The following is a 14008-nucleotide window of genomic DNA, read 5'->3' as shown; positions in this document are numbered from 1 at the left end:
AGTAGAGCTTGAATCAAAGGGAAACGTGGCCAAGTATAATTTCGCGTATGCAAATAAAGTGTACCGGTGACGTCCGGGACCTGGTGATGTGACGTCATTAGATTATTGATGACGTCAATAACAATTACAGCTTGGGTCAAAGTTCACCGTTTTAGCCAATCAAAATGCGTACAGAGTTTATACCACGTGTGGTATAAACAGATTGTTAATCAACAGCTGTAATGATTAACTGATGGTCTGAGAGTTGAATAACACAGGGTATTGTGGTAGAAATATGTATAGTGACCAGCACTTGCATAAACTGGCGACGTTGCATGATTGTATAATACAGAATAATGGTTTTTAAGAAACAGCAGAAATGCAAGCTACCCGAGTATTCTTTTTTTTTTTAGATTTATCTCCCTTTGATTAATAGCTTTATCTGGAGCTGCATATAATATAAAAAGGCCATTGAAAGTAGCTTTTATTAATTATTGAATTCATGGCATGTACAAATATATATGGCAAGTAATGAATAGAGTAATAAGAAAATAAAGGATTTCCCCCCTTATTGGTAGCTACATTTAATACAGCTTTCACACTCATTTTCACACGTTTGCTGAATGCATACTATATATACGGATACAAATAAGTTGTGTATTTTTAGTTTGAGAAAAAAAATTATTTTCTATGGACCATTTATTTTCAAACTTATTGTACTCTTATTTTTAAAAATCACTTATTCTATTTTCAGGTAAACATAATTTCTATCACTTTATAGTCGCATAATGGCCGCAATAAGACCCTTTCTTTAATCTCGAAAATATGTAAAACTCAATTATGGTAAAAACTGTAGTAAGTTTCTAATAACATTAGTCCCTGGATAAAACATATCGAATGCTTGATACACACTACATAGTTTCAGGCATATCATTTCATAGGAATGTGAAGACGACATGACTGTAGACTGTAAAAAAAGCTGTTTAAATAAAAAAGCGTTTTACTATTATGTCATATACCCTTCATTTGGGTGTAAACGGCCTTTACAAACTTGACTTTGTGTATAGAATTACAGACATAAGCCATCACGTTTAGTTACACGTGGCACACCATGTCGATATCTACACTAGGCATTACGTTGAGTAATGGCATCCAAATGCCGATGTTCGGGCTGGGAACATGGCAGGTAGGTGGATTTCTTATGAAAATTATATGTCCCTAAAATACCGGTAAGCGAAATTGGCATAATTCAATTTATTTTATAACAGGTATCAGGTTGGAAAGTACATTGACGGGTTGTAGACACATGACTATACAGACAAACATAGCCGGTAGGTGGGAATTGGTGTGGATGCAGTAAACAGTCTGTTTTCAGATCACTAAGATACAAAATGTAACTACCATATTGATATGAGCTCAGTACATACTATTAAACTGTCCTGTATTGAAATGATCTGTATATATCTGGGATTGAACAAAGGACAACATATCAGAGCACTAAGTTACACATTTAGAAAATGATAGATATATTAGAGCCAAAAATAAATTCGTAAACTGCACCATACAGTTGTTTTGTCCCTTTAGACTCGTCAATGATGATAGGGGCTTAAAATGTTGGTATTAGACATTTCTCATTTTAAAGTAGACCAAGAGAAGAGTGCAGAGACGGAGACCTCTAACGTCCAAAACAGGAGTCATAAAAATGTTTATTGACGCGGTATTGTATAGAGAACCCATACACCTGGGCCAAACTACAGGTACAATCACAGGTAACATAATAGGGAGAGACGCCACCTATCGCCACACGACATTTAGACTTCAGCCTTTGTGTTTTTCAAGCAGGTTTCATTGAGTTTAGGTATTTACCTTGAATTATAGCTTTTGAATAATATTGACTGTACCGTCAGTGAGAGGCAGTATCCATCAATCTGTAGCTACAAAATTACCGGTGAGGTTGTCACTTATCACACAGTCAGGATACAAATTGGAGAGCCGAAGACATATGAATATTGAAAAACTCAGAATACAAATCGTTAAAATAATAGCTGTATAAAAAGTACTGTTTTGACCATGCGACATCTGTATTAATTTGAATATAAGTTTTAACAAATAAATGTCAGAATCAGAAAAATAACCTTTTGTAATATTAGAATGGTATCGCAATTGCCGATTGTCAAATTAGCTGGCCTGACGTTTCCCTATAAACAATGCCTTAGACACCCTACTGTTTCATTCTATACCCATCTGGTTAGGCGCCATTATATTTTTAATACTCGACATCATATAATAAAATCTACCTGTATCTTGTTTGAATATATTTACTTGCTCAAGAGTAACTCCGAGGAGGTGAAGACGGCCGTCCGGATCGCTTTGGATGCTGGTTATCGCCTCTTTGACACTGCGTTCAACTATCAAAACGAGGACGCAATAGGCGAAGTCCTCAACGATTATCTTAAGGCAAACAAAATCAAAAGGGAGGACCTGTTTATATCGACAAAGGTAAGTCATTGAGACCACTCTATGTAGAAAGGTCAGAAGGTGGATTTTGGCATCTGCTCTTGTGAACAGTTATTTACTGTTTTCATTAATGAGAATAATTCCTACGAACGCATACGAATCACGTAACAATCAGAAGGACAGGACTTCTCCAGCCTTGAAATTGAACATGTACAACTGGTGACAAAAAAGAAACTACAAATGACTTTTTTTGTTGTTTTTTTTGTTTTTGTTTTTTGTTTTTGTTTTTTATATATTTTGTTTTTTTGTTTTTTTGTTTTTTTTGGTTTTTTTTTTGCTACAGAAATGGTGATTTCAAACTGGATATCTCAAAATCATGATGATTTCCGATCAGCCTGAACATTTAACATACACAACTAAGGACCAAGGGGAACCTGCATATGAAATTCGAGAACGATCTATTATTATTTTCTGAGAAATAAACTTTAATTGTTTTTCGATCAGTCACAATCTAACAGACACATAAAAGGAGCACCAAAGACAATAACAATGTATTTGAGGAAAGAAACATTTGGTAATTTTTGAGAAATGCAATAGCCAGTATTGTTTACCGGCGTGTTTTTGTTTACAGCTAGGAAGCGTCCTTACTCGACCGACAGACGTCCAATACTCCATTTCAGAAAGTCTTAGAAAACTTCACCTCTCCTACGTTGATCTTTTCCTGATACACTTCCCTGTGGTGCTAAAGGTACACACGTTATATGCTATAACTCTAGTGGGGCCCCACATAAGATTCAGAGGTCGACAGAATCGTGAATTTGTCTAATTTGTTCTAGATAAGAGATCCAAAGAGACAGTATCCATTGCACATAAGCTTCATAAGCGTTGAATCCTACATCACAAATAGCATTCTGATGTGAACGTATGTATATGTATTTATATACTAGAGAATGCCTTTTACGTTTTAAGGATGGTATTAGTCAAAATGCTTGAAAAAAGCGCATGCGTAGTATTTATATTTCTTTTTTTTAGAAACAAAACGACCCTAGTAATATTCTTCCTATGATAGACGGTCAGTTTGACAATAATGGCGTAGTTGACTTTGAAGGTGTCTGGAAGGTGAGTGACACGTGTTCTTTTGTGTATATCAAATACATTGTGTGTGTTAAATAGTGTATATCAAATACATTGTGTGTGTTAAATAGTGTATATCAAATACATTGTGTGTGTTAAATAGTGTATATCAAATACATTGTGTGTATTAAATAGTGTATATCAAATACATTGTGTGTATTAAATAGTGTATATCAAATACATTGTGTGTATTAAATAGTGTATATCAAATACATTGTGTGTATTAAATAGCGTCTGTTAATGCATAAACAAGTATCAACTACACTTTGAGATCCATATGAATACACTGTATATTTTTCATATGTTGATAGGAGATGGAAAAACTCTTTGACAAAGGGAAAGCGAGGAGCATTGGTGTATCAAACTTTAATGCTGCACAAGTGGAACGCATCATGAACATCGCACGTGTAAAACCAGTAGTGAATCAGGTATTGCAGTATTTACGCGTGCGCTATATACGTTAAGTGTTGGTACAAACCAAGGCTTAAATTCTGAATTCAAATACGTCGTGAACTCATAGTTTTATAGTAGTTACTATATGTAACCTCGGCCTGAAATGCTTGTTTTATCCAGGAAAACAAATATTCATATTTCCTTTTGTAAAGACCGGATATTTTGATACTGTTTTATACAGGTTGAGTGTCACGCCTATTTTCAGCAGAGAAATTTGGACACAGTTTTACAGAAGGATAATATAATCATAATGGCGTATGCTCCCATTGGATCACCTGGCAGTGCAGCATTTGTTACGTGAGCTTGCTAATTACCATAATACCCCAGACTACCATGCGCCTTTTACCATTTTCAGTCTAAATTTCGTTGGACAAAATGACGGCGTTTATCTATAGCAGTTTATATCCATCATGCATTATATAATTTTTTTGTATAATTTTATTTACATTTTTTCGGCATTCTGTCACTAAACAAGAAGTAGCAAGTAATGTTCATGTTTCACAGAAATCCATTACCATTTCCAAACTATTATTGTAAAATGTTTTGTATTTCTGAATAATAATTAGAATCACTGATATAAATCACAACAGTTAGGCCTTCTCTGCGTATACGTTATAAGTTGTTGTAAATCAAAATTAAATAACTTTATTAATAAACTTAGAAGTGCTTCTAAAGACCATTTTAAAAACTTTGATACTTGTACACCTGTAATTATTTTCTTACATTTTTAAAATACAAGTGAATACTTGATGCCAATGATTTGACGTAGAATTACACGAGGTGTCGTCGATGACAAATAAAATTCGCTAACACATTTGTAACGTCTGGGTTACTAGAGTAACGCTAGCATCCTTGTTATTAGGGTACCAGGTGAGTCCCCGCCACCCATATTGTTAGAGGATCCCGTCATAGTCAAACTAGCAACACAGTATCAGAAGAGTCCGGCTCAGGTAAATATATGAATACGTTTATTCACTGTTGAGCGAGATGATAAATTGGTTTATCGATGCACAGACCTAAAACCAAAGTATACTCTGCGGTTAGTAAAAATAGGTCACTTCGGTTTTTAGTATAATAGTTCACCTCGAATTTTAGAATAAATGGTTCACTCTGGTTTTCAATTTATACATCGACAGACATATCTATTATCTAGATCAGTCCTCACAATTCAATTAATAAAGAATAAATAAATATGATGAATATATGATGCAATATTTTGACGTTGACCAAACACGGACCGGATTTCAAATTTAGCGCCATTCGCCGAAGGGAAGCGTATTTCAATCTCAATTATCTATGCAGATAGCATAATTTTACATATGAGATTGGGTGTTTTTCGAGACATTCATTAATCCATTTTTTAAAAATACGTAACATATTCTCTGTGATTACGGATCAGATACGGGATATTTGAAGACTAGTATCAAATCTTAATTAACCTTATTCTCTACATTACTATATTTCAGATTTTGATAAGGAATTTGCTCCAAAGAAACTTGATAGTCATCCCCAAGAGCATAACGCCGAGTAGGATACAGGAAAACGGAGACGTGAGTAACCTGACGGTATTTTTTTAACGTCGTCATGTTGTCGACGATAACAATAAAACAAAGCACAGAAATAAAAGACAGACATTAAGAAAAGGAAAATTTAGAAAAGAATGGGAAGTCTTCCTTCGCGGAAAGAGTCTATTCGAGAGTAAATAAATGTTGATATATATATTAATCTGTATAGTATTATAGTTCAGTAAACAAACATTTATCTTAATAAACCTATATCTAGAGGATAACTAACAGTGTCTTCAGTAATACCAAAATACTCATGAATGTGGACAATATTTGGATATTTTTTCACGAGTGAGTAGCACGGGTTAAACTATTATCTACACAAGGAAAACATATTTGGTATTACTGAAGACACTGATATCCTCTTTATACATGTTTATTTTATTTTACCTAAATGATTTTTATATAAATATCTAATATTTGATAAATACATATCTGTCAAGTATAGTATATGTCTCACTCAATTACGTATTTCGGCTCACTGGAAATCGAGACAGTAAGATACAGAAACATTCCGAGAGAAGCGAGAATTTTAAACAATGTAACTCCCTTGATGTGGAAGATGGATTTTTTTTACTTACTTGTATCAAATTTCGAAATCTTAGAGTTGAATATATAAAAAATATTATTGGAAAAACGCTCACGTTTATTAGGCTATACTGCTTCTAAATTCTCAAAACATTAATGAACTATGTGCTTGGAATTAGATAAGCTAAGAACGACTGGAAAAAGTTTTGATTTGATAAAATTGTATATTGTATGTTAGAAGAGATTAATTCTTTATACATTATTTTGCATTGTATTTCTATTGTATTTTTGCTTTGTTATACTATAGCTTGACCTGGAACTTGGAGACCCGGACGCGGTCATGCTTTCTTATCCTTCTTTTAATTTGTCACTAGTGAAAAATATCAAAGTGAAAACTATAGAATGATTATATATATAATATATTTCATGTGTAAAAATGTAATAAAGTATAATATTTCAGTAAAAAAACTTTATTTATATATACCTATATAACATTATATTTCAGGAAACAAACTTTTATCTAGCCCTTATGTTATATTTCAGGTATTTGATTTCAACATTTCACCGGAAGATATGGCCGCCATTGCAGACATTGATAAAGACACTCGAATGTTCAAATTTCACATGTAAGCATTGTATGGTTACTTTTTCTCCGGGAACCCCGGCTTTCCTCCAACTACAAAACCTGGCACGTCCTTAAATGACCCTGGCTGTTAATAGGAGGTTAAATAAAAACAAACCAAACCAAACCAAAGATACGAAAACAATGGGCGATGATATTCCTTTATTATATATTATATATGGCCTGTATTATATGTTATTACTGATCTAGTCAGAGTAAAGTACAAGTCTAATTTAAATTTAAGTACAATGTAATTCCAATTGTTTAACAATAATTCTTTTATTTTTTCTATCTTTTAGAATGCTCCATGCTCCCGATTACCCATTCAACAGTCCCGTATAGGTGTCTGAATAGGGACATTCTCAGCCTCATTAGTATATATACAGTTATGTCATACTGTGTTTATCCGAGCAACGACGCATGTTACGTTCATTAATAAAAACCAAAATCACAATTTTGTTCTATATTACCTTTCCATGATATCACTCTCAATGTGCAAGCTAAATTGGTAGGATGTGAATTTACTTATAAGCTTTTAGAAAACATTGATTCAAAGTGAGTTTTGATGCCAAACAGTTAAGTCCACGTCATAATAATATGCAAAAAAGTACATTTCAACATTATTTTGCAATAACATATTATTCTTAGACCTATAGGCCTCTGACAAATACATAAAATAAATTGTAATGGTATCGGACATACACAACACAAAAGACCGTAGTTCCAAAGAGCAAACTTAAGCCAAGTCAAAGTATTTAGAATCGGCTATTCTAGAAAGAGCAAATAACAGTCATATAATGTTTTCTATTTACCTGACATAAAGTGTTTGATTGATCGCTGAACCTCCACTTTATGGTTAATCACCTAAAAATCGACAAAATGGTATTGTTTGCTCCTAAAGTATATATGACCTCGTTTTCATATAGGGCTAGTTTTGTTATCTACAGGGCAAAAACAAAACAATGCAGAATACAAATTATACTCATCTTTCTTCAAATAAATACAATGTATTTGTAAATCTGAGTTTTCTTCCAAAAATGCAAAATATTGAAATTGCTCAAATCAGCCACTGTACGAAAATAATTGCCAGATTGACACTGGCAGGTTTGTTATAACACCTGTAGGGGGTGTGTAGTAGAGGATGGTGGAGCCATGGGACCAACAAGGTTACAAATGGCCTGGGGGCCACTACTTCCGAAGTGCATCTCATGGTTAGGTTCTGGGCATCGACAGATTTGACCACCATCGTTATAGTCAATACCTGCAGGAATTTTCCTGTTTCCCGCAAAGCAGTTTGGGCCTGCCGAAATAAACAATTTTCTCATTCAGATATGTGTTGATGGTATTGAAGATGATGCCAAAATTATTTTACCAAATCAACCATCTTAACGCAGTTATCTTTTATAAAATAACAAATACAGCTTCAGTTATAAATACTTTATATATACACTAAAGATATAGTAAAAATACGTAACAGGCGACGTCATAGTCATGCATCTTTAAAGTTCCATAAGGAACAATCTTTTTTAACACTGACATGTTCACCAACTCGCCGTCTTTTTTATTTAATATCATTAAAAATTGTATAGCAGATATTTAAAGTCATAGGATATATCTCCTCACAAAAACATATATCGTTTTAATTGATATAAACTCCGGTACTCGCCTCAACATATATCGCTTTAATTGATATAAACTCCGGTACTCGCCTAGTCAGTCAATACACACGATATACTCCAAGAATACTTACCTCATCTAATAAGTTGTGAGCCTCTTATTGAAGAACTTGAATTTTGCCTGACATATTGTAACATTTTTCAATATAACCCCCTTCAGTATATATACACTTTTGCCAGTGGTGTTTAAGGCCCCCAACGCGACTTTTATAGAACTCCTTTTCTGGGCTGTTCAGAAAGTCATCCACAGAATGTTAAGAATAGGGTTAGGGTTATGGTACCTGAAATATCTGTTTACAGGTTTGGAAACAGATGAAAGTCTGATGGAGCGAGATCAGGTGAATAAGGCGGATGTTCAATCAATTTAAAGCCACAATTGTGAATGGCATCCATCGCAATGGCAGACTCTTTCACCCTAACCGATTTTGTAAATTTTGCAAAAGCCGCGTGTCTTTTTTACTATGCCTCGTCAATATAAACAAACCAAACGAGACCAGTCCTTGTGTTCACGGTCCTAAATAGTCAGAGAATAGTAGGACTTAAAAAGAACATCCTCGAGTACCTCCTTCAATGCGAGGCTCACAACATAGCATTCACCACATACCTCGTCTGTCAATACATGATTTATTGTGTGTATTGGAAGACGAGGTGAGTACCTATGCTGATATGAAACGAATACTTGTAAATATTAATATTAAGCGAGAAATCCGACTTTTGTAACAATTCAAATACACTGTACTTTATTAGCGTCTCACCAGATAAAACAACTTCATATTTACAACATCAATATAAAGACATGTACAAAATCTCTCGCTTAAGGATCAATTTCTGTAAAATGAGCTTTTTGTACACTGAAAATCCGTAGGTAAATATTAACTGTACAATGGTAATAAATTGGCGGGAAACACCGTCAATATCTAATTAATTACGATCCTGACAGTGAAAGTAAAGTATTTTAAATTCATTCATTTTTTTCCTTTAGAGTCGTTTCTGAAAGCTGGACATTTCTAAAACCGTCATGACATTGATTTACAATTTTACCTTTTGATAATCACATATATATACTGTACTGTAATATATATGTTTCCTTAAATGGTCACGTGGAGGTTAAGTTTTTGAAATATTAACCTGATCTTTCTATTTTTATAAACACGAACAAGTTTCATATCTAATATAAAAAGCCTTGGATTCGGTCAATATGGCTTATACCGACCTGGTAGAATCTAAAATATTTAACCTGGGTTTTAATATATATATATATATATATATAAGAATTAGCTTTCTTACCAATACCTATTGCATGTGTGTATTTGATAAAAAGGACAAAACTTTATAAAGTGAAATGAAACTCACAATTATATAAAACAAGACTCACCATTGGGACAGACGTGACAACAGGTTCCTGCCTCGACTGTAGCGTCCACACATACGAGAGGTTTGTTGATGCATGCGTTTAGGGAGCAATTTTGAACATTGGTATGTGGATAACATCGACAGGTCACACACGGTGATGGATGGAAGATCTCTTCTGAATACATCTTCCCCTGGTATTCACAACCAAACGGCCTACATACTGCATTGTATTCTCCTTCCACGCAACTGCATATTGTTGTCTCATCCGGTCTGTAGTCCGTACCATACTGGAGCGTCAAATTGCCGAATTTGCAGTTGTATCCTGTCGGGTCGAAAACATTAAACATATTTTACCTTTAGGATAATGGTAGATAGATATCGTGATTGTAGAATATGCAGGATATGTTCCTGGTCAAACAATAATGTACCATCGCGTCTCGACCAAGGCAGAACTACATGTATGTGTTAATGAATTTTGTTTCCCTCGCATACAAAGAACAAGACGGCCATGACCCTTAATGGTCTTCTGACAATTGAACCATTATATATAGAAAGCAAGTTCCTCTGATGGAGACGCACCCAACTGACCCTAGTGTTCAATCCAGCCTCATTTATATACATATTATTGTAGCCCCTAATGATGTTGGACGTAATCCACTATCAAGAATTAAGCAGGTGTAGGGTTTTTAAGCAAAATTTCAGCAAAGTTTTTGAACCCAGCGGTCGGACAAGGCTAATTTACATTAAAGTATGATTTCCCTCCCCCAATGATATTCCACAACAAACTCCAATGTAACCCACCTACAGATTAAGGAGACGTAGAAATTTTAAGCAAAAAATCACTAAAATTCCCGTTTTTGTGCGCACTGTTATTTCACAACAACGATGGGGTTTAAAAATGGCATAAGAAGCAAATACAATAACTCGTATGTACTATTGGTAGCCTCCGTAGTCCTGCGCTAAAAAATAGACACTTTATTTCAAACATGTACATACTCGCGCCCTTTTTTGCCAAAAATTACAATTTCGGTGAAATGCTACAATATCAATTCTTCATATTTTGAGAAAAACTAAACATGAACATGCTGACAATATCATATTATATATCATATATGCAAAGCATGACGTTACAATTTTGAATACATTAGAAGTCGGAGATAAAAAATAGATGGATTTTGGGTAAGAACATGCTCTTTTTACATTCAGCGAAATTTTCTACGGTTAAAACAACTTCCTATTGGAGTCAATTCGTAACTATGTGCTAAAAGTATCTCCAAAAAAATATAATGAATTGCCCAAAAATAGTAAGCAATTAAAATCCTTTATGGGATTAATGGTGTCGGAGCTGTCATGCTGGATCCAAACATTGTACTTTACACTGCTCATATGCCTCGGGTGGATCTGACATCGTGCAATGTCCCGGAAGTGCCGATAGATTCAACTTTTGTAGTCACCATCATCACTGAGGTTCTCACTGATGTAGCCATCTGCCAATGATATTTGGTACGTGCCACAGGAGATTGTCCGAAGGTATTCCATGTCTAAGTTTGGAAAGTCACAATTATCAACTTTGACAGATAGTGACTTGGCCTTTCTGGTGAGATTTGGCTCATCTTTCACATGCTGCGCTTAGGTGTTATGAACATTAAAGCACTTTCATTTTTCAGCCAACCCTATATCCAATGTTGGTGTTCTAACATATATTGGTCATCGAATTCCATTGAGACAGACTGTTACTATTCTAACGAGTGCATCGATGATATCAATGAAATAGTTGTTTTGAAAAACAGCTATTGCAATAAAGGACGAACAATGTGAAAGAATCTGCATCATCCAGAGAAAAGAAGCGCAGAGTAAAGAGCAACCTCTACATTAATAGCATATGTAATATCTCTAAAAGATTATTGATAATTCCCTTTGATCTGGAAGGTAGCCGAGATATCAACATTTCTCTTTCGTCAGAGCGAATTTCAATATTAGAATTGAGATCTTTCCCTATGAAATGAACAAATACATTAGGACCAAGGACACCACAGCTAAGCATCAAGCAAACAATTGTGCTGAAGAAGTCTTGTTTAAAATCTCCGTCAGATGCGAATTTGTTAATAGGATTGGTGTGCTTTATTATAAAATCGTGGACATAGAAGCTATGTTTTTGACAAAATGTAAAAAGTTATGTCACAAGAAAAATGAGATAAAGGTACGTGTATATGCGGTATATTGTTGCAAGATATGTTAAGTCAATATCAGTGATGTAAAATATCGTATTTAACGTCGTAATAATAACAGCGATGGTCATTTAAGGACGTTGTCTAGACATGTCGGCATTACTTGTATACAAAACAACAAAGAATGGCGGCATGATAACGAAACCATAATTCCAAATAAAAAATAGATATAACAAAAGAAAACTATAGAGAAATTTACAAGAATAAGACCAGTGCCCGTATTCCTTAAATCGTTCTCGTGCTCCAATATTCACTTTGTGTTAAGACTTAATCACTTATTGGTGATAATCTGATACCAGAATTATCTTGTACATTGTAATAGTTTTCAATGATTTGAAAGAATTTCGGAAGACTTGGTGAGATATTATTTTCCATGTTTAGGTTTTCTTTTCTTTCTTTTGAACTGACGTTTTATTATTTAAGCCAGTTAACAGAAGTTGGGTTGAGTAAAGATTTATGCTTGAGCATGAAAAAGGGATCAGTTGTTCCGGAAGAGTAAACGCTTACAAATCTAGGTTTAATCTGGCATAATTTCAAATGTTAATAAAACTTGCAGCATTACCATTTGGACAATGATGACATCCACATTTGATAGTGACAACGTCAACACAGTTATGATGGAATACAGGGCAGTTAGGATACATACATACAATTTGTCCCATATGGCATTCACACATAGAACAGTTATCGCGGTTAATTCCGTCTCCATGATTGTATTCTTTTCCTTCCCAGGAACAACCCGGTGGTGTAGGGTAGACAATGCGATTGTCCAGAACATACGCCGAAATAGCGCTTAAAACTGTCACTTCTAAGAACAGTTTGACGACCGCCATACCTAGTGCTGTCCCAAACAAGCTTATCTGTCATGTACGTATGAATGGTAAATGTCCACAGGCAGGTGTTACTTCACATATGTCATTTCCCGGTTTTTTTTTTTTTTTTTTTTTTTAAATCTTTCTATAAAATCATTAAAATCTTCATAAACCACCATAGTATATATATAGTATTTACAATGATTTTAATAAGGATATAGTTTATGTAACAGGAAGGGATCTCGTGTTCTTTAAAGACGTATCGTACAAAGTAATGCCATGTAGTAATGTAGGTCTGTTGTCAATACCTCCATTGTCCACAATGTTGATATGATTTGTCATTAATTGTGGAAAAAATAATAGTGATACAGGGTAGAGTCTGTAGATATCATCTTTGACGATGCTAAAATCAATTTGAAATCATATCTGGTCCCACTAGTAACACCAAGTTTTATTGATATGGCTTCTATTAATATCAAAGGGAAGTAACTCCGGCACCCTATAACATATCTTAAACTTTTCATTATATATCTATTTTGCTAAAATACAAAAGGGAGATAATGCTTGTATCCTTGTAATTGCTATGGCATAATTTGAGTTCCGGACGATAGAATAGTTCTAATCTTTATCAGTAACAATACTGGTATGACCTCGACTTGTCACACCGATACAAGTTCTCGACGTACCCAGAAAATGTATACAAGATCCTGGATGTACGCAGTAGCAAGTTCTCTTCATATAATTTCGCAGAAGAAACGTTTGACAATTGAAGATTTTTGTTGTAATTTGAAAATGTTTCAAACCTCCTCGGCTGCTTGCAAGCTTTTTAAACGTTATAATCATTTCAGCCATTTTTGTTTTGAGGAGGGGGATGACTGGCGTATTATAATTACTTGCCGATATTAAAGGAATTATAGGCTTAAATTGATCAAATAAATATATGGATTTAATTAAAGGGATATTGCAAAAATCTTAATTGGAACATTAAGGTATAAAAAGACATTACCGTCATAATTGCATGAAATATGTTTCCAAAAGGGAAAATTTGATACAGAAAATAGAAAATACGGATATTAATACTATAATCGGGTCACTGCGACCATTAGTTTACGAATATGTAGTGTCAAAGTTCAGTCCGAATAGTTCAATACAGTCTTTTCCGGATATAACTCTTGAACAATTACTGAAACAGTGATCAAAC

General features: G+C 34.3%; 2 protein-coding genes across 2 annotated transcripts; one reads left to right on the top strand and one right to left on the bottom strand.

Annotated features, from left to right (window-relative positions):
• Positions 1-181: 181 nt before the first annotated feature.
• LOC117343125 (aldo-keto reductase family 1 member C13-like) lies at positions 182-7252 on the top strand. Its single transcript, XM_033905437.1, has 8 exons — positions 182-2478; positions 3068-3184; positions 3469-3555; positions 3882-3998; positions 4886-4973; positions 5490-5573; positions 6660-6742; positions 7038-7252. The coding sequence occupies exons 1-5, from the start codon at positions 2131-2133 to the stop codon at positions 4895-4897; spliced, it is 681 nt and encodes a 226-aa protein (XP_033761328.1). The 5' UTR covers positions 182-2130; the 3' UTR covers positions 4898-4973; positions 5490-5573; positions 6660-6742; positions 7038-7252.
• A 377-nt stretch (positions 7253-7629) lies between these two features.
• Positions 7630-12866, bottom strand: LOC117344067 (kielin/chordin-like protein). The gene is made up of 3 exons (XM_033906716.1): positions 12558-12866; positions 9790-10089; positions 7630-8038 (listed from the first exon to the last, which is right to left on the bottom strand). The coding sequence occupies exons 1-3, from the start codon at positions 12826-12828 to the stop codon at positions 7848-7850; spliced, it is 762 nt and encodes a 253-aa protein (XP_033762607.1). The 5' UTR covers positions 12829-12866; the 3' UTR covers positions 7630-7847.
• Positions 12867-14008: the final 1142 nt, after the last annotated feature.

The sequence above is a fragment of the Pecten maximus genome, chromosome 15 (genome assembly GCF_902652985.1).
Source record: "Pecten maximus chromosome 15, xPecMax1.1, whole genome shotgun sequence".
In the NCBI taxonomy this organism is placed as follows: domain Eukaryota; kingdom Metazoa; phylum Mollusca; class Bivalvia; order Pectinida; family Pectinidae; genus Pecten; species Pecten maximus.
This window is presented reverse-complemented; position numbering and strand designations above follow the sequence as displayed.

Excerpts from the sequence above, each read along its gene's own strand:
- LOC117343125 (XM_033905437.1), top strand. The coding sequence starts at position 2,131 with ATGGTATCGCAATTGCCGATTGTCAAATTAGCTGGCCTGACGTTTCCC. Across the intron at positions 3,185-3,468 it reads ACTTCCCTGTGGTGCTAAAG|AAACAAAACGACCCTAGTAA; the intron begins GTACACACGTTA and ends TCTTTTTTTTAG. Across the intron at positions 3,556-3,881 it reads ACTTTGAAGGTGTCTGGAAG|GAGATGGAAAAACTCTTTGA; the intron begins GTGAGTGACACG and ends ATATGTTGATAG.
- LOC117344067 (XM_033906716.1), bottom strand. The coding sequence starts at position 12,828 with ATGGCGGTCGTCAAACTGTTCTTAGAAGTGACAGTTTTAAGCGCTATT. Across the intron at positions 10,090-12,557 it reads ATGTCATCATTGTCCAAATG|GATACAACTGCAAATTCGGC; the intron begins GTAATGCTGCAA and ends TCGACCCGACAG. Across the intron at positions 8,039-9,789 it reads TTGTCACGTCTGTCCCAATG|GCCCAAACTGCTTTGCGGGA; the intron begins GTGAGTCTTGTT and ends TTATTTCGGCAG.